Source organism: Rhipicephalus microplus, chromosome 3 (genome assembly GCF_043290135.1).
Source record: "Rhipicephalus microplus isolate Deutch F79 chromosome 3, USDA_Rmic, whole genome shotgun sequence".
NCBI lineage: Eukaryota > Metazoa > Arthropoda > Arachnida > Ixodida > Ixodidae > Rhipicephalus > Rhipicephalus microplus.
In genome coordinates this window covers 266,476,976-266,498,080 of record NC_134702.1, presented here as the reverse complement: position 1 = coordinate 266,498,080, position 21,105 = coordinate 266,476,976, and the positions used below count along the sequence as shown (strand labels likewise).

Sequence of the window (21,105 nt, the reverse complement as noted above, 5' to 3'; positions counted from 1 at the left end):
TTCTGTATATACGCCCTGTTTCGGGCACGATCACAGGCTGCCATCTTGGACTGATAATGACGCCGTTTTGCATCCATATAAACATTCGAATAGTGCTACGGTGAACTCGCATGCATCAACACGCTGGGCCAGTACATTCAACGTCGTATGACCATAATCACTGCTAATTACGACATATAAAACCAGCGAAAATTGCTTTTAAGCCTAAGATGGCAGCGTCTATGCTTTACTGTAACTGTTACATTTATTTTTTGTCAATTTGTCCAATATATCATTTCATGCAGCTGCCGCAGAACTTGTACAGCTGTTCATAGTGGTACTCTCGGTCTCTGAAGCTGGATGAAGAGAACTAAGAAGCCTGGTTTATACTGGCTACATAAAATGCGAAACGAAGCTATATATTAAGATGAAAAAGAAAAATCTGTGAAAAGTCAGTATTGGCGCATAAATGGCGCACCGATTGCGCCGATGAAAATCATCGGCGGTGGCGGCGCGCCGATCAGTTCGCGCCGGCGGCGGCGGCGCGGTGAAAACTCTTGGCGGCGGCGCGCCGACCAGTCGGCGCACACCTCTACAGGTTGGATGAATGGATGGATGCTATGAGCGTCCCCTTTATAACGGGGTGGTGACAAGTCTGCCACCAGGCTCGACAAAAAAAAAAAAAAAAAAAAACCTTTTTTCTTTTTTTTATGTTGGCCTAATGCCTCTACTTCGATAAATTCTATCTTAATGAAAAAAAAAGGTAAATTTTCAGCTTAAGTTCTCTGCCATTTACGGCACACTGTCCATATTTTATTTTTCCAATATTTATTTTTGTCCTTTCTCTCTAATTTTTTGCCACCAATACTCTAACCGTCTCTTACTTATTTCAATCGCGGGTGTGTTCAGCTTTCCATTGTTGTCCCTAAAACCCAAGGCTTCCTGTAGACTCGTGCCCAAACGTACACCTGGGTGGATATCTCCACATTCAATCAGAACATGCTCCGCCGTTTCCTTATCTTTCCCGCAGCATGCGCAACAGGTGCGTCAAGCGTCAGCGCCCCTGGTGGGCATCGTGAAAGTCGACACAGAGTGCGCTACTAGTTCACTGTAGCGCTACGGCGGAGCGCCGCAAGGATAGGGCTTCCTCCGTGGATAGGGCAGTGAGCACACTGCCTCTATCCTAGTACACTGTAGATCTATCCAACCATTTATTCATCCAACCATCCATCCAATGGCGCTGGAATGTAATAGGTCCGTTCGATTCACCTGCACCAGTCGGAACCGGTTCACATCTGTGCACGCGACGTTCAGAAATTGTGCAGCGTGAGTTCAGCGGTGCAGGCGCAGCACGGCACCCGAAACGAATGACGATGTGCCGACAAGGTGCAGGCCTTATTTCTTTTCGCTTAATTTACACCGTTCAGCAAACACTGACCGATGGCGAATCGAACATGCGGACAGTTTATGAGACGCAAACATCCTGACAAAACCCACCGCGTTTGTATAGGCGGGTACACGGCGCCTAAGCCACCTACGCCAAAGTGCTGCGTCGTCTGCTCAGCTGCACACGCGGCTGCACCAAGCCGGCACCGTCAGCGTAGGAGGTGCAAGAAAATTGTGAACCAGTGCTACACCTCTTCTGTACTTTTCGAAACGAATGGCAGGGTTCAGAGGCCGTCATTGCTACACCACTGAAACGAATGGCAAGGTGCAGCACCTCGTGAACTGATTACGTGGTGCAGGCGAATCGAACGGACCTAATGTCGCGTCCCGTCCTGGCCTCAAACAGTAGAGAACTACCCCGAGTATTATTATAGATCCTTTCCATGGCAATTTCCTGCTTAAACGTTCAATAGATCTCTAGTGCGGACTTCTTAATTGCGCCAATTCTCTACATATTGGTCTCAGCTTCCTTGACCTTCCTCTTAACCGATAATTCTTTTTGGTTTGGCCTCCTGCTGCATTCCTACGTAGGCAGCGCCTCTATAGATGACGGGCGTTTTGCGCTCATCTGGCAGGCACAAAAATCTAAAAGGCGTTGCTTTAGTTGATTTTAATGTTGGTGATGATTTGTGGTTTTGCTTTTGTAACGGTTGAACACATAAATGTAAAATTGAGCCTAAGTATTTAAAGCAAAAAACAAAAAAAGACCAAAAGCACAAAGAGGAGTTCACTTTTGGCACCACTTCCACCACAGCTGAGTTTTACATTTAGCGTCATCCCTCGCTGCGTTATTTTAGTGTGGTACGCCGCCGCTACCGCAATTCTCGCACTCGGAAGATTGCACTCGAAAATCGAAACACGTGTTGTGGATTGTTTGGAGTGAGTAGTGATGTCGAAGAAGAAACATGCAATGTCCTTGGGCCGCAGCCTGATTAAGCAGAAGCCTTCGAGCCGGCTATACGACCCCGTAAGTTGTCCAGAGTGTCCACGATTTAGTTGGTTGGCTGTTAGTGGCGCCTCATTGCTTTTCCCGAACTACGCTTTACACCCACGGTAGCCTGTGCACGTATGCATCAGACTTACGAATTAACCCATTGCGACATATCGCGTCACAGATGCTGAGTGCAGTCTTAATAACCCAGGCTTAAAAAAACTCCAGTTTACCAACTGCCCACTCAGACGACAAAATTGCTGTTCCCCACGGGGTACGGAGTCTTCGTTAACTCGAATTAACGAAACCAATGTGGCCACCGAACCCGCGATTTGACCCAAGTTTTTTCCTAAGTAAACGATGAAAAAAGAAACCTGGGCGTTACTTTCTGAATATGACACGGGCAGGATTTTGGTGCTTCCATGCTTGCGCCATACTGGTGTTCCATCGTGTTAAAATCGATGTTTTTCGCGCTAGACTGCGGCAGGTGACCGCCACCGGCAGTCGTGTCGCGTCAAAACACGTGCAGCCTGATGTCTTACATTTCATTAATGTTGCACCCCACTGGACGGGCGAGGCACTACAGAGGTGCAGGTACTTAACACGAGTACATATCCTCAGTAAAGCATAATTTGGTAGGAATGTAATGCAGTGAGAGAAAAGTCAAAGAGGGGCATTACAGGGTGTAGAATCAATGCAAGAAATACTAATGTAAAAAAGGAAACAGAACAAGACATATATAACTTGTTGGCAAGTAAAATTGCATTCTAGCTAGCAGTGATCTGAAGGCATTACCTAAAAAATAGTTATCAGTGTTTTTGGGAAGGCAGTTCTGCTCAAGTGACTTCCATTGAATGAATGATGGGATAAGTGTGTTTGTGCTGCTAGAAGAATCATGAACCTTAATAGTGATCCAACACGATACCTAGTGTGGTGTCATGTCGCATGATGTTGTGTGGTAAAACATTTTATGCAGTAACCCCGAGCAGCAGGTTTTATGCTGAACTGGTAGACACAAAAGGGAAAGGCTAGTTTTTGCAGCTGACACACTGGGGCCACCAACATCATTATCGAGGACAAGGATTATTCAGTAGACTGCTCCAGTGTCATCATGCCACACACGGTGCAGACATGGCTTATCAAGTCAGTTTGTTATCTTAAAGGTTACCCTTTCTTGGAGGGAATTTTATAAATGGTGGAGTCCTTTTTAGGATAAAAATAAGCAGTGAACGTAGCTTTAATTTCTGAATTCGATGAATAATACGGTTTTGAAAGACAGATAATGAGAGTATGTCCAGGGAAGGCTGTTTCAGTCTGTGGCTGCTTGAAGAAGGAAGGATGCAGAAAAAGTAGTAGTGTGCGATAATGTGCGGGCAACCTGAAATGGATTACAGGTTCAATGAGATACGCGGGGTGCAGCATGAAAGTCGCAGTGCAGTGACATAAATGGCAGGTTGGTTTTACGGCAAAATTTACTCTTCACAGAGGTTTCTAAATAAATTGGTTCATTGGCTGGCAATGAAGCTTTCCTTTAGAAGCTTTGCTAGCGGCTTTTCCTGAGTGCCACACAGTAACACTCTCTAACCAATCGAAAGAATCAATAAAACGAGCTGAGCAGAAAAGAGGCCTGCTTTCACCTGGAGTGGATGCCTTGGAAAGGGCCATGTAAATGCTTAAACTGAAGGTGAGGTGTGCTCTGAGTGAAAGTCCAGCCAATAACCATGCATTGAGGCACTGTTGGGTGCCGCATCTTTCGTCTGTAACATGTGCTGATCAGAATGCAATATTTTAATAACATGAAGCTCCATATTTAAATTAGCTGTATTCGAGAAGGCAAAGTTCGAGAAGGCAAAGTTCGAGAAGGCAATGCAAGTGCCTCTGATGTAGGTGTGACACCTGTATGAAATGCACCGGAGAGCCTAAGGCGACATCATGCATCTCTTTGGCCTTGCGAGCTCTCATCGCAGAGTCTTGGCGGCAAGTTCGTGCTGCTGCGCCGCTTGCTGCCTTGACTTTCTGCATCTCTTGCTGCCTTGACTTTTCGGGCGTTCATGAGAAGTGCACATACTGCCCATGTGCTCAGATCTGGGTGCACGTTAATGAACCCCAGGTGGTTGAAATTTCCAGAGCCCTCCACTACAGCATCTCTCATAATCATATGGTAGTTTTAGGACGTTAAACGCTACATATCAATCAAATCAAGTGCACTTACAAGTGAGCACCGCCTTAACGGCGGCGCGCCCTCTAGTGGGCGTTGTAATCACTGGATAGATTCTTACAGATGCATAGTGAGTACCTCACTTATGAGCAGAATGACAGGGCATAATAGGTGCTTCATCATATATGAGGTCTGTTAGAAAAGTATGTGACCTTTCGTGGAAGCAAAAAAGAAAATTACAGCATATTCACGGAGTGAAAGATGATGAGGGGAGCGAATCGCTGGAGGGTTTCATCGCTAAACCGCGAATATTGCCCGCTACATCATCAGAGACGTGACAAACACTGTACATATTTATACAAGTAATTTTATTATTCGTCAGTGTTAGCCATACATCGCTTCGATTCCCCCTTCATCATAATGGCTTTATGGTTGGTAAAGTGGTGGATCAGTGATAGGGTGTAGTGGGCAGTTTGCAAAGGTGGAACAATAGACGGCCACGTACAAACAAGGGATGGACACAGTGGGACAATCTGGTTCTTAATCTGTAAGTACAGGACCACCTTGCATTTCACATTGGCTACTTCTCAACAGTATTTGCTTCATGGTCGGTGAGGTGGTGAATCGGTGATGGGGCGTAGTGGGATGTTTGCAAGTGCGAAGTAGTGGGCAGTTGGCAAAGGTGGAACTATAGGCGATCACGTACATACATACAAGGGATGCACAGACCCATGCCTTTAGGAGCTTCGCCCCTAAAAAAGAAACTGGCATACTTGGAGCGTTGGAAACCTAATACCCCTCAAAGTAGTCCTTGACAGTGGTGCTGCCGTCATTGGAAGCAGTCTGAGAAGGCCTCTTTCGGAATGGAGTTTAGCTCAGCTGTCGTTGCAGCCACAAAGTCCTCCCTTATCTGAGACCACTCTCCTTTCAATGTCCTGTTGAGTTTGGGAAACAGCCAGAAGTCCCAGGGGGCCAACAGAGAGTAAGGAGCCTGTCGAACTGCAGGAGTCTGTCGTTTCGCCTAAAAGGTCTGAACCAAGTGTGGGGGCGCCCAGGGTGGACCCTTACCCTCTACCCACACGACAGCCAATCAGCACAGATGAGAAATCGAGACATCGAGAAATCGAGAATGAGAAATCGAGCGGTGCCTCTTTTAGAGGCAACCGTTTTCGCAGATGAACTGGCAAGACGAAACTCTTTCTCCTGGCTGGGAGCCTGGTACGCGCTATGCACAGTATTAATTATTTAGAATGTTTGTGAAACCAGGAAGGAACCAAACTTGAGGTGTTGGAGGGTAGGACGGGAGGTGAACATCGGCCAAGAAGTTGTGTAGTTTGAGCGGTGTGAGTGAGTCATGTAGTGCAGTCGGTCAATGTGCAAGAATCGAGGTATGACACTACTAGAGTACTTTTTTGAAGAGTTTTGCCGGGACGACGACCAGCGCTGTAGTTTATTTCAGTGCTTCCTTGAATAGAAATTTTCTGTTTTCAATAAATATCAGCTGGAAGTCCGCGCAAGTCTGTGTCGTTTGTGTCTTCGTTTTTCTCTTTGCTTAGCGCTGCAAGTACTCAGTATATGTCAAGTAATAGACTAGTCGTTATTGTTTTTTTCGTACTTTGTATTGTTTGTTTTACATCATAAAAAAACTTTCCTATGGTCACTGGGACAAAGTACGTTAGAGAGGACACGCCCAATGTCTGCTTTGTTACATGCGTCTTCCCTAACTTCTGTGGTCTCTGTAACTGTAGTGCACTTTTTAATCGTGCTTCGTAACGCCATCCTTTTTGGTACTGGCTGCCTCTTTGGAACCTGCTCTCCTGTCCTGTTCACTCTCTGCGTATGGACAGCCTGTGAGCTTTGCGTGGCCTAGCCTTCATTGCCCGCTTGTAGAGAATGCCCCAAGACTGCATTTGTTTTCACACGCGCAGGTATCATAGGTAGCATCCATTCCATGATTCAGGCTTCCTTATTTTACCAAATAATGCGAGCATCGTCATCACTCAGTTAAATCATATTGACTGTATGTTCTCACTAGGCCTTAAGGCTAGACATTTAAACAGTAAATTCTGCATGCAGACATTAAAGGCACTTGTCACATTATGGCTAATACAGATTACCTCTGAACCAAAAGAAAAAAAAAATCAAAGTATTGAGAAAATGTGAGAGAAAGGAATATTCTGATAGAAAGTATGACAGATAGTATTCTGATAGAAAGGAATAGGGAAGAATTGTGCTCTTCAAAGCTTGAGGTTTAACATACTGAACTACGGGCCTGAGATGGCACATTCATATTACGCCACATGGCCAGGCTTCCAAAATATGCAACTTTTTCGCATATGCCACGCACTGACAACATTAAATTTTACAGTTTTCATTTATTTATTCAAGTGCCTACATCAACAAAGTAGAAACTATTGTTTGAGTAGAGAGAAATGATATGCGTAGTCTAATAGTAGCATGACATTTGAAGCACGAACATAATGCTTAGCTGAGAGAGATCATCTCAAGTCTGAATGTAACATTCTAAAAAGATATTACCGTATTGATAAAGAAGTGCTAGCCGTAGATCAACAAATTTCTATTATTACACAAGCTTCACATGATAACTGGTTAAAAAGAATGAAGAAAATTAACAAAAGCGCCATTAAAAGAATCTGTTTGCAACGTTACGAATGACTTCGTAGACACTTACAATCATGGAATATTGTTGGTGTGGGCACCTACATCGTCTAACCTTTGGAGAGACACTGTAGTGTCTTGATGACGCACGAGCCGGCTGTCTCGTATTGTTCACCAGCCATTCTGAGGGGCTTAAGCTTACACTTGAACTGCCCAATGACAGGTCCACCTAGTTTCTGGACCTTATTTATTCATCAACTAACCGTGCCTGTTGGTGTTATAATCCTTGGTGAAAAAAAAGTGTTCTACACTTCGACTGCGCTTAAAGCTAGATAGAGCTAAGCGTGCCCAAGCTAGTTAATGAAAGGGAGCAGGTTTCTCAGTGTCTGCTGTCCTATTGGTATCTCAGAGATTGCTTAAACAGTGGAAGGAGCACGCAACAAAAGATCCTGACCAAAGGCATGCAATCCCATACCTCCACAAGGTATGATAATTTTAAGAATGTATTTAACTGTTATATAATTACTTTAATTAGAACTTAAAGAACTAATTGACATTTTGTTCAACAAAGAAAAAGGAGCCGTTAAACCATATTGGTAGGAAGCGAACAACCTTTACACGAGGACACTAAAGAAGAGACAGAAGTGCTTGTGTTTCTTCTTTCTTGTGCTCGTATACAAGTTGTGCACTTCCTAACAAGATGGATTCGTACCGACGGGGTTGATATAATTTTTATTGATCCCTCCTTTAAAATTTTCTTTTTTGCACTCCTGTTGTCATTTTTAGTTTTTTTCAGCACCTTGCCAACTATCGGGAACCTTAGAAGGACTAAAAAATGCGTTTAATATCGCACTGATCATCGAATTGCACTTAAACACAGCAACTCAGAGTTGTCGATGCGTCACTATTAGACAGACTGGCCAATGCTTCAACTGCAGGGCAAGGCAGCACAATAACAGTGTCAGGAAGAGATGGAACAGTGTCAGGAAGGACACGACTCTGCTTTGTAAAGGCAGTTTAAATGCAGAATGCGAAGTCTTGCTTGATAAATAAAGCAGGCGATAGGTGCATCAGCTACCAATCTTAGGTGTTAAAAAAAATGCAGTGGGTTTTCTTTCATTGCACATTAATACATCATAGATTAGATTTTGAAATGTATGTTTGTAGATTGACGTACACAAGTGGTGATGTATCCATATGTGCTTCGTGTGCATGTGTATTGCAGTGTCCTTTTCAAATGAGCACCAGTTGCGAATGTGGTGCCAGTTCTGTTGCATATATTTCGTACTTCATGCTTTTCAGGTATTGTCTAATTCTAATCAGGGGGGCAACAGCTGTGCCAATTGCACCAATTTCATACAATTCCCCTTTTTTGTGCCGAGCTGCACCAAAACCATTAAATTTACTGAAATCGCACCACGCTGCACCTAGACGATTGACCAGCCTCAATGTTTACTCAGGTGAACTAATTTAGCAAGAAGTGGAAGCTGCGTTGGCGTGCAGCGCAGACCCTAACCCTAAACCGTTGTGTGAGATTAGGTCAGGACACTTGCGAGATGTAATAAACTGATGTAGATGCACCGGGTGCCCATCGTTCCAATGACCGCAGGAGAAACCTAACAATAAGACGACGCAACTTCAAGACTAAGATGCGTTTTCATTGCCACTCTATTTTTTGCTGCCTTTGTGGGAATTATGAATTGCCTAGTCAGCAAAGGCGGCTGTGGCATGTTAGGAACTAATGCTGGAAGTCGTATGTCGTGTATTCCATGTGCAAACAAACTCAGCATGCTGTGAACGGTGGCATTGTCGATGACCACGTTGGTTGGAGAGCAATGGCACACAAAACATTTTTCTGTCTTGAAGTTGCATTATCTTGGTGATAGACAACCTCTGCTGTCGCCGTGCCAGCAGGTGTGCTCCATTGCTACTTTATCTGGTCAAATTCGCCTCAGAAGAGAGCTGAGAAGTGCCTTTAACCTAGCCCCATCGTGAAAAAAGAAGAAAGAAAAAAATGGGGTAGGGTGGCAGCACAACACAGACGAGAATGACTGAGATGCTTTCCTTAATGCGTATGTAGTGCTTGATGACCTGCATGGGATCGTGTCTGAAGTCTTGGCTGAGTGACTTGATTGTAAACATTCGATAGAAGCCTGTCTGGTTGGGTACGAAACTGGGAGATGATTTAGACTCCAACCAAATGTTTTGAAGAAACCCGACGTTTACAAACCAACTCGGTTCCTTCCTCAGGGGTCACTGCACGTAGCAGCGGCGTCTTCAAAGCACTCGCGAGGCAGATGATGACCCCCTCTCTCTCGTTTTGCCGTGGAGGGAAGTCCTCCTGAAGTTGAAAACTTCAGACAGCACCTAAATTCGGTGGACCCAGCCTTACAATTCACGATCGAGTGTTAAAGCAACCGCTGCCTGCCCTTTCTCGACGTCCAGGTGGCAAGAAAGCGCAACGGCCTGGAGTTCTCCGTTCATAGGAAGCCAACGCACACTGGCCGCTACATTCAATTTGATTCTTCCCACCCCGCCTGCCACAAGGCCTCGGTTGTGACCATGCTACTCCAGAGAGCTAAGAACTTATGTTCCAATGACATGGAGCGAAAGAAAGAAGAGGCCCACATAATTGCGAACCTCAGAAAAAAACGGATACCCAAAAAACTTCATTCGAGCCCCCACTCGCCGCGCAGAGCAACAGAGGATACGAAAACCCCAACCAACCTTAATTGGCAGCCCCGCAAAACGCGTACCGATCCCATTCATTCAGGGAACCAGCGAGATGTTGGTGCGGATCTTCAAGAAGGAAGGGGTTCGCACTGCGCACGTGCCTTCGTGTACGCTGGGCCGCCTTCTTCCTTGCCTGAAAGACCAGCCAACAATGGACAGGACTCCCGGTGTCGTTTACGAAACTCCGCGCACCGAGTTTTCTTCTTCGTATATCGGCAAAACAAAAAACCTACCGGAATGACTGCCTCGCAGGGGCGCCTGCGCAAGCAGGCGTTTGGTGTGTAGCGACACCACGGACCCGAGCTAACGGGGGGGTTTCGACTCCCTCCCACGCCTAGCCGTGCGTGGCTTTGCCGTGTCTGGGGAAAAGGGGATCCCGGGGGTTGAGCCAACGCTGGGTGATTGGACCGTTAAGGCCCCCGGCAGAGGCAACACACCTCTTTGGCCCCGGCTTCACGTAGACGGCACCCCTGGGCTGACTCACCCAGGGGAAATCGACAGTCGCCTTTTCCTATCTCTCTCTCCCTACATCTTCGTCTTTATCTCTTACTATTTATCTGTCCTGTCTTCTACTCTCTTCTGTTTACTTCCAAACTTCCTGGCGGCTAGGGTTAACCCTGTGCAAATAGCCTACCTTGGTCTAGGCGCATTGGGTTATAGTGGCGTTGTACGACTGGCGTCTGCAGTTTTCAGCATCTGTAAACTTGTAGCGTCCTCTCGTTGGGCTCGATGGTGGGTGGCCGCCAACGCTGCTGAACAAAAATAAGAAAGGCATGCATAGAGCATTCCCCCTACTGTCTGATCGTACCGGCTTAAAGCGGGTACGCACCGATGATATAAATTTTTTTCAACCATCCAAAAGAAACATATCCTCACTTTCATGTTATCCACTGTGAAAAAACTGAAAAGCAAGCCAGGACCGTCTCTCCTTTCCTAGTTTCTAGATGTCTCACCGAAACTCTTTGCACAGGATACAAGGTAACCAAAATGGCTAGTGGAGACCTTCTCCTCGTAATCCGCGACAAAGAACAATTTGAAAAGCTAGACCGTCTTTCAGATTTCGGTGGCATACCAATAACCATAACACCACATAGATCAATGAACACAACTCGCGGAGTGGTATCTGACATGGACTTAATTGACTTGACTGAGACTGAACATTTAGAGGGGTGGAAGAGGCAAAATGTCACTAATGTACAGAGAATCATCATCAGAAGAGATAATAAGGAAACACCGACAAAACACTTAATACTCACGTTTGCATCCAGTAAACTACCGGAATCTATTCAAACAGGGTTCACGAAGACATCTATCAGGCCGTACATACCAAACCCTCGTCATTGCTTCCAATGCCAGAGGTATGGCCATGGCTCTAAAACCTGTCGTGGTCGCCAGACTTGTGCACAATGTGGAGTCCTAGGCCACGTGTCTGAGAACTGCAAACAACCGCCACACTGTGTAAGCTGCGAAGGAAACCATGCCGCATATTCACGCTCCTGCACATACTGGAAAAAAGAAAAAGAAATAATTACATAAAAGGTGAAGGAGAACATTACATTTAAGGAAGCACGGCGAAGAGTCGCTCCATTCTATGGATCTACATACGCTGATGCGGCGTGTCAGGGGGCACCGCCGCACCAGCCCTCACCACACCTTCGGCCCGCGCATACCGAGCCGGTGGTTGTGGCACCTGCCCCCAACGCGGCTGTAGCCCAGGCTACACCGCCTACTCCCAAACAGAGACCGGAGACTCCAGAGTCCTCAAGTCTCAAGGCCTCACCTCACCAGGCGAGGCCCAAAATTCGTACTAACAGCCCGCACATGCGGGCATGCAGTGCCTCCGAGGAGGCAATGGATACATCGGTACCCTTGGTGCCGAAAGAGCGGCGTGGCTCCTTGGAGCGCGCCAAGAAAACAAAAAAGCAGATAACAGGGCCTGGTGACGGCCCTGTTAAGTGAACTTAAACTCCCTGTCTAAACAGCCACTCGCTTTTCGTACACACAGCACTATTTTACATTCACCATGAACACTCAAATTATACAATGGAACGTCAGGAGCCTTCTCAGAAACCTTGACGACATCCAAGAACTCTTACACGAACACTCACCAAAAGTGCTGTGTGTACAAGAAACACACCTTAATTCAAAACACACACATTTTCTTCGTAAATACGTTATTTTCCGAAAGGACCGTGTTGATGCCATGACATCATCCGGAGGTGTTGCCATCATAGTAAATCAAGGAATTGCATGCACACACTTACAACTCCCAACATCCCTTCAGGTAGTGGCTGTTCGAGCAGTTCTTTTTGATAAACTGATCACAATCTGCACTATTTACATTCCTCCTAGCTATCAGCTGCAAAAACATGATTTACACTCTCTAATTGATGAACTTCCGGAGCCTTATGTTCTCCTTCGAGACTTTAATGCGCATAGCAGGCTATGGGGTGACTCTCGGTATGACGCGCGAGGTCGACTGATCGAACAGTTCCTTCACTCGTCGAGCGCGTGTCTCCTGAATCGAAAAGAACCAACCTATTATAATCTCGCTAATAACACCTACTCCTCCATAGACCTAAGCATAGCATCTCCATCTCTTGTGCCTCTACTCCAGTGGAGTGTCGTCAGTAATCTGTACGGAAGTGACCACTTCCCCGTAGTTTTGAGCACAACTACAGTAACTGAGTGCCCACCACGTGTTCCCAAGTGGCTCATAAATAGAGCCGACTGGGAACAGTTTTATACCATCGCTCGTCTAGGTTGGAATGACATATGTACTTTGAACATTGATGTTGCTGTCAACTACTTCACAGCTTTTTTGATTGATGCTGCAACAAAATGCATCCCACAAACAAATGGACACCCTGGAAAACGGCGTGTGCCATGGTGGAACTCTGAATGCCGAAACTCGCGCAAACAGCAAAACAGAGCTTGGAGGCTGCTTCGGAACTCACCTACAGCCGAAAATCTCGACACTTTCAAGAAAATAAAGTCTCAAGGCAGGAGAACGCGTTGGCAGGCCAGAAGGGAAAGCTGGCAGAAGTTTTTGTCAGGGATCAATTCATACACACAGGAAGCTAAAGTCTGGAATATGGTCGGTAGGATAGCAGGAAAACAAGTACACACACTTCCACTTGTAAACACTCAGGGTGATACCTTGGAAGATCAGGCAAACTTCCTCGGTGCACACTTCAAACAGGTGTCCAGGTCATCCCACTATACTGACACTTTCCAAAAATACAGAACAAGAATAGAAAAGCAGAAACTCGAACACAAAGGCACTAGATAGAGGCATATAACCAAGCTTTCAGTCTAGCTGAGCTGCGAACGTCTCTAAACTCCTGCAGTACTTCTGCCCCAGGTTCTGGCCGTGTGGTGTATGAAATGTTAAAAAAACCTACCAATCGAAACACGAAAAACCTTACTTAGTTTGTACAGTGCTATCTGGTTTTCTAGCACTATCCCTACCTCCTGGAAAGAGGCTATTATTATTCCCATTTTGAAAGAGGGCAAGGACCCTTCTTTACCTTCGAGTTATAGGCCTATTGCACTTACAAGCTGCTTGTGCAAAGTCTTCGAAAAAAATGATAAACTGCCAACTTGTACATATCCTTGAAAGAAACAATTTGCTCGACCCATTTCAGTGCGGGTTTCGAGAAAGTAGATCCACCACAGACCACCTTGTTCGTATCGAGGCACAGATCAGAGACGCCTTCGTCCATAAACAATATTTTCTCTCTGTATTCCTCGATATCGAAAAGGTTTATGATACAACATGGCGTTTTGGAATTCTAAGAGACCTGTCCCACCTTGGCGTGCTCGGAAGAATGTTTCACATAATCGAAAATTACCTGTCAAACCGGACATTCCGTGTCCGAGTGGGCACGGTTCTTTCCCAATTATTTGTCCAGGAAACAGGCGTGCCACAAGCTGGTGTACTTAGCTGCACACTTTTTCTCATCAAAATGAATTCCTTGCGCTTGTCCATTCCTCGCAATATGTTTTATTGTACATATGTCGATGACGTCCAGCTTAGCTTTAGATCTCTCAATCTCGCAATGTGTGAGCGGCAGGTTCAGTTGTGTTTAAACAAGGTCTCCAAATGGGCAGAGGAAAACGGATTCCGACTGAACCCACAAAAAAGCACGTGTGTCTTGTTCTCCCGAAAGAGAGGCATGCACTCAGAACCCGACCTTGAACTGAACGGTCAACGTCTGCCTGTTAATACAGAGCATAAATTCTTCGGATTAATCTTGGACAACAAGTTGACCTTTGTACCGCACATCAAGTATCTAAAAACAAAATGTTTAAAAGCCATGAATGTTTCAAAAGTGTTGTCACGTACTAGGTGGGGCAGTGACATGCAATGTCTCATGAACCTATATAGAAGCCTCATTCGCACCCGCTTAGATTATGGGGCCGTTGTTTATCAGTCTGCGACTCAAAGTGCTTTGAAGATGCTGGACCTCGTGCACCATTTGGGCATCCGCCTTTCTACGGGTGCTTTTCGCACCAGCCCCGTAGAAAGCCTTTATGTTGAGTCAAATGAGTGGTCGCTTCATCTGTGGAGAACTTACATGTCCTTTGTTTATTTCCTTAAGGTAAAAGCAGACAAGAAGCACCCCTCATACTCTACTATTAATGATTTGTCGAGCTCAAAACTGTTTCAAAACAGGCCTTCGATGAGGCAGCCCTTCTCAGTTCGCCTGAAGAGTCTAGCTGAGGAAACTGGAGTCTCACTTGAACACAGTTTAATGGCTCCTGTAGCATATCCGCCACCGTGGCAATGGCAGACTATAGACTGCGATGTGTCTTTTCTAGAAGTTACAAAACATGTGCCTATTGTCCATATCCGAACACACTTCCTGGGACTTGAACACAAATACACACACCTGAGTTCTTTATAGATGCCTCCAAGTCTAACTCCTCTGTGTCCTACGCTGCTGTCGGCCCATCCTTTTCGGATGCTGGCCCTCTACATCCAGACACAAGTATCTTCACAGCGGAAGCTTATGCGATACTTGTGGCGGCTTAACACATCAAGCAATCACAAATATAAAAAGCAGTAATTTATACGGACTCCGTCAGTGTGGTAACGGCTCCGCACACTCTTAAAAAACACAAAAACCCAGTCCTTGTCTCACTTTACTCCATTTTGTGCACACTCTACACACTCAACCAACATGATGTAGTGTGCTGGGTGCCAGGGCACCGTGAGATTCAAAGCAACGTGAGGGCGGATCAGCTCGCTGCATCCGTCCACAAAAGCACTGCCCCTACACCCATATCAATCCCGGCCCTTGATCTTAAGCCGTCTCTCAAACGAAACCTCAGGGTATACTGGCAGAGCAAGTGGGATACACACACACAAAACAAACGACACGTTATTAAGCCACATCTTGGTCATTGGCTGCCTGTATCGAAATCGCGTCATACAGATATAATACTAACGAGACTCAGGATAGGACACACATACGCGACACACACTTATCTTTTGTCTGGTGACGATCCACCATTGTGTGACAAATGTGGTGAAACATTAACAGTCCTTCACATACTAATCCAGTGCAAACACTTAGAAACTCTAAGAAAACATTTTCCATTACCCTACCGACAACATATACCTTTACACCCTGCAATGTTCGTCGGTAGGGAACCGCTTTTTAGTCATAAATCATTGTTAGAGTTTTTAAAAGAAGTTCGTAGTTTTCATAACATATACCCGCATTCTGTAGCACGACCTCTCCAGAGAGGTTTTTGCTGCGGTGGCTACACAAGAAAGCACTTGCCTCACGGCCCTTGGACGCAAGGGTAAGAACGAGTGAGGCACTTGTGCTAATGCCATACATATCCACCATCGCCTTTTATTATCACCAATTTTTGTCATCTATTCACACCACACGCACCTCTCAGGGCATGGTGATGATTTTATTACTTGTATGTTCTTACCCGCCTTACCGCGAGGAATTTTATGGCCCTTATACAGCCGCTTATCACAATCATTGTCCATATTTTTAGTAAGATGAACTGGCGCTCTTTGGCCGTTAAATGGCCCTTGCGCCACAAAACATCAAACATCATCATCATACCGGAATGACTGAAGCAACACGCCAACGATGTGTGGAAGCTCTACAAAGAGCACACCGCTGTGGTCAAACATGCTGAGATGTTGGATCACCGGATAAATTTCGAAGCAAAGGCCATCCTTGAAAGCGAGCCGAACTGGAGGAGAAGGTTACAACTTGAGTCGTGGCACATACAGAGGACAGCCGATATCATCAACCGCTCTCTCGAAGCTCTTCCCCCAGTGTGTACACATGAACTGCGCTCGACGGCAAAGCGAGAGAGGGGGGGTCATTATCTACCCTTTGAGTGCTTTGAAGACACTGCTGCTATGTAGTCCTGCAGTCTCCCCTGAGGTAGGAACCAAGTCGGTTTTGAAACGTCGAATTTCTTCAAAAATTTTGGTTGGAGTCTAAATCATCTCCCAGTAACGTATTTTCTTTCCCCATGCCGTCTTTCCCTGCTTAGCTTGCAGTGCTTTCGTCGGGACGAGAGAAGAGAGAACGCAATGGTATTGTGGGACAAATATTTTTAACTTCGTTCGTACTGCATGGATTCTAAAAATTTCTGCGGCGGTGAATTTTTGAAACAACAAGCTTCTTTAGTGCATCAATTCTTTGGCTACTTGAAAAAGTGTTGCAGCGCCCCTTTAAAGGGCTAGTAAACAAGCTCCAACATTTAACATGAAGATGTTTTATGCTAGGGTACCACGGCTCCGTTGATGTATTTCTGTCCCTGATATGACGTAAAATATACTAATAATTGCAAAGAAAGAAAAATGGGAAAAGCTTTCATATTGGGGCCAGACCCCAGAAACTTGGCGCTAGTTTCTGTTTCAAGGAACATGTGCGCTAGTAACCATCGCTGGGCATCCTAAGATCTTTTTAAATGAAGTGAGATTAACGTGGATGTTTGCATTTATTGTCTTTCACAAGTTTTCACAAATAACGAAATTCGATTGAACTGTAGAGAGCTGAATTTTCGGTTTATTTGGTGAAGCACAGGAAGAAATGTGCTTAACGCTTGCCGTCTCCCCCATTGCCACTTGCTCATCAATATCACGAGTTGGATGAAAAACAAAGTGCCTAAAGGGGCCCTCTAACACTTTTCAACCCCTTATTTTTTACTCGTAGACTGCATAGACTGATACACGGACAAATTAGTGCAGCAAGAACGGCAGCGATAGCGGCACGCAATACGAAGTTATACAATTTAAGAAATTCAAAATACAAGAAAAAAAATGCCTACCCTCAACTCGAATTTCGCGGGGTGACATGACCATATTTCACTCTCTGCTGTGACGTTGCATACGGCCTCCAATGACATTGGCTGAAAGCTCTTGTGTAGAGGAAGCTCGTACACCATTGTTGCCTGTTCAGTCAAGTGTGTTTATGACGCTGTTGCTATAGCAACAGGCAATGTGGTGCCTGACCACGCCGTTTTGTTTACGTGGTCGAACAGCTGGGTGAGGCTGGTAGAAATGAGCCTTCCCGACTTGTCAGAACTCGAGCAAGTCCTTTTGCTTCGAAGCGAGGCTTTACGCGTCCTGTGATAGGCTGCGCTCATCGTCGTCATTTCCGCCCGCGTAGTTCTAGCGAGCGCCACTGTGCGCCGACGCGGTCGGCAGCAATGAGGTGGCTTTGTTGCACGATTAAAATACTAAATGATTTGATATCGGTGCTTGGACCTATGCTAAAATTATGCCCGGCCATCGGTCTACGCAAAACACATACAAAAAATAGGTGCTTCAAAAGTGTTGGAGGGCCCCTTTAACAGCGCAAACGATAGGAGATCAGTGTTCTGTTTTCATTTCTTCCATGCCCTCCTGTAGTTTGTGCTGTTAAGCCGTTGCTTCGCCTACCATGCAGCACCGACCAGCCAAATCAAGCACTTTGTTACGAGTTGGGTTGCGCTCAATTTGCGTGCCAAGTATGAATATGGAAAGATACACTTGATCTGGCGGGCATTGAAGGTAAGCCGCAGTAGGGCTGGTCAATCATGTCAACGATGCATTAGATGAAGATGGCTAAATTGGCGCATCACAGGTTTAGTGCGGCTCTGTGGTGTGTTAAACCAGGAATTTCCAGGTTCCTGTAGATTTTCGAGGTTTCTTAGTGGCAACGGGTGAGCGCAAGTATTTTGGTTCGTTATTTGAGCTGGTATTCATTTCGCATGAGTGCGTAAGTAACTCGGTTCTCTGTGAGCCAGATTGAACTGACATACTCTCAAAGTCGCTAGAGTAATTTTGTGATGATGAGAGCCTACCTGCTGCTGACAAGATATATTTCATATAAGGCTTGACTGCATCTGCACAGTTTGTGCATCCTTTACTTTTGACATGTAGTAGTTGAAATAATATAAGGAAGATGTGGACGTTAGACTCTGTCCAGGGGGCGCTACAAAAAACACTGCCACCAGCAGCTCCATTGTTGCGCTGGCCATAAATGGGTAGTGCAAAGCAAGCCAGCTGTAAGCGAACGGGCATAGGTCCTCCTGATTCATCAATCTTGACGCGCGGTTTCTTAAAAATCGAGGACCTGGCAAGCTTCTTCCGTCAATCCGACCTCGCTTCAGAAAAGTGGGAAGCTTATCAAAGTGAACTGCGGGTACAACGCAGAAGATGTTTAAGTTATTTCAGTGTGCTGCGATTAAAGTAAAGCGAGCATCGCATGACATAAATTTCGAGGCAAGCACTCCGACGTGCGTTCTTCAACACCTAAATGCGTTAAACTTGGGCACACACATGATGTTAAAGTGATCAAGTACATAGACGAGCATTCGATCTTAGGATCAGTGGTACGAAGCTCGCTTTATCCGGCACGAATGGCCCCGATGATTTTCGTCTTTCCAGCTGCATCCTCTGTTGATCTCTCGCTTCCTGTGCATTGAACTGTTGGTAGAGTGTTAAGTTGATGGTGGTCTTCCATTTCTATATAATGCAAAGGGGGTACATGCGTGCCCACTTTCTAAGTGAATAACGAAAGGCGATGCCAAGGCCTCCGAGATAGATCAGGCAATCCTGGAGACAAACGACAAAAAAAAAAAAAAAAAAAAAAGAAGCCTGATTGTGGTCACGATCATTTTGCAATTTACCTGTGTGACCTACGTGTTCACATTTCCTAAGTTAAAGCAGGAAGTTAGAGCCTTCAAAGCCCTACATGCATAATGCTGCGTAGTGGTGACCACTTCAGATTATTGGTGGTCGCGACGTGTGCGATGTTTATTGCATGCATCACTTGTTTACAATTGTTCAGCGCGCAGCACGATCAGAAGCTGTGTTAAACTTCATAATCAAAGCTACCACGGTTCTCTGTGGTAACGATTGGGTGCATTATATCACTTTCATTATCACGTTTTTTGGTGTGGCCTGCTATAGAGAACGCGAATAATTTGTTTACCCAACACGTTTACAACGGCCCGTATCCAGCGTTTACATCGTTCTGCTTCGTAAAAGCTGCAGAAATTAGCAAAACTGAAGTTTTTTTACATCAGTGGTGATTCGCAACGCAACATTACCGTCGACTGGGACAGGTTTTGTAAAGGGCAGAGCTGTTGCGTCTGCTCTTGTTCTCGCCGTCGTTCTGGCAAGTGAATCTGCAAGCAGGTTATGGTGTTTCAGTGATGCATCCAACTAGCTGAGAGAAATTTGTAGCTTTTTTTCAAAGTGTTCAATGCGCAAATACACCTAATATTTAGCTGAATCTTTGTTCCGTACGCTGTAGTTGCACCTGGTTGGGCAGCAAACTGTGCACGGGAGTCTGGCTTTACACTACTCAAAACTGCGTCTGCAGATGGCACTGCGTGTCCGCAAAACTCCACAGTCTAACGTCTATGCATCTTGAGTGAGCCAGGACTTGGTGTGCCTGTGTATGCATGGCAAGGTAATGAATAAGCACTAACTTCTTTGCATTCTGCAAAGCATACGCGATGTTTAGTGAGTTTTTTTTTAGGCAGTTGGGCATGTCATTTTGCGTAGGGCTGAAAATTTCTTGGATGCCAACCTGACGTTTACCCTTTGCCCCCACTTTCCCGTAAGGGGGCAGACTGGTCTTTGGGACCAAAAAGCGACAAAAAATTCATTTTTTTTAAATTTACATATTTGGTTTCTGCAAGTATTTTTCTATCTCTCTGCAAATTTTCACACACCAGGAAGTGGTAATTTTCTTGTAATGTCTTTCTAACTGTCCAGATTCTTGGTACTGTTAACATGCAGAACTTGCAAAAAAAAAAAGGGGGGGGGGAGGAAATTGACTTCAGGGCTTCTTTATAATTTGCTGGCATCTGTGTTAGAAGCTGTGCTACGAATTTACGAGCACCTTTATGAGGATTGCAAAACATGCGCACCATGATTGTTGCTTTTTGAAGAAGGTATGTGTTGTCAGTTTTTTTCATTTTTCTCAAAATAGTAAATTTACGACTGTTTAATTTTGAGGCCTCAATATCTCTGCAGCTAGAGCAGGTACAGCAACAATTTTTTTTAGCAACAGAAACCTGTATGTGTGTATAATGCAAGTATGGGAACAGAATTTAGAGCACAAGCCTTTTTAATTAACTACTCATCAAAATTGTAGTACAATTCCAACTGCTTTTGAAAACAAATAGTTCATTTTGCTGTGAAATAACCAACTAAAAACTCTTGCATACTTTCACTCTATAGTCACTAGTCTATGTTGGCGTATCTGAAATATCACTTTCAATTGAGCACTTTTTTTTCTATGGCGGCCTTAAACAATAGGAGCTGAACTTAACTTATCTCAGGAACAATATGAGTTACAGGAAAACTAATTAACTATTTGAAATCAGCAGAAAGAACTGCATAACCCTGTGTAGTTTGATCAAGATCACAGAAGAAATAAACAAAAAATATCTAAGACCAGTCTGCTCCCTTAACTGATGCTACTGGTGTTCATGGTTCCTGGTATGCACACGCTGTTCTTGGTGTGTGTCTGCTGAAATTGCAAAAACACACTGTGTTCTGCCACTGTGTCACCCCGGTGCTGTCTTCTGTGCAGTCGGCATTGCATACAACGGAGCTGAATGATGGCTATGACTGGGGCCGGGCCAACGTCACCAGCATCACAGAGCAGAATGACTTGGATGAATTTCTGGCAACTGCCGAATTGGCAGGTGTCGATTTCACGGCTGGTAAGAATAGTCTCGCATAAAGGGGCTA

The 21,105-nt window shown here is 45.2% G+C and overlaps 1 protein-coding gene across 2 annotated transcripts in view; it reads left to right on the top strand.

Annotated features, from left to right (window-relative positions):
• The first annotated feature begins 2,201 nt into the window (after positions 1-2,201).
• Ns3 (nucleostemin 3) overlaps positions 2,202-21,105 on the top strand; it is a 262,076-nt gene continuing 243,172 nt past the window's right edge. The window contains exons 1-2 of one of the 2 annotated variants that reach the window (XM_037419646.2): positions 2,202-2,392; positions 20,945-21,077. In XM_037419646.2, coding sequence (XP_037275543.2) covers positions 2,315-2,392; positions 20,945-21,077 — 211 coding nt within the window. In that variant the 5' untranslated portion in view covers positions 2,202-2,314. The remainder of the gene's footprint in view (positions 2,393-20,944; positions 21,078-21,105) is intronic. The other variant, XM_037419639.2, reaches the window with a different exon arrangement.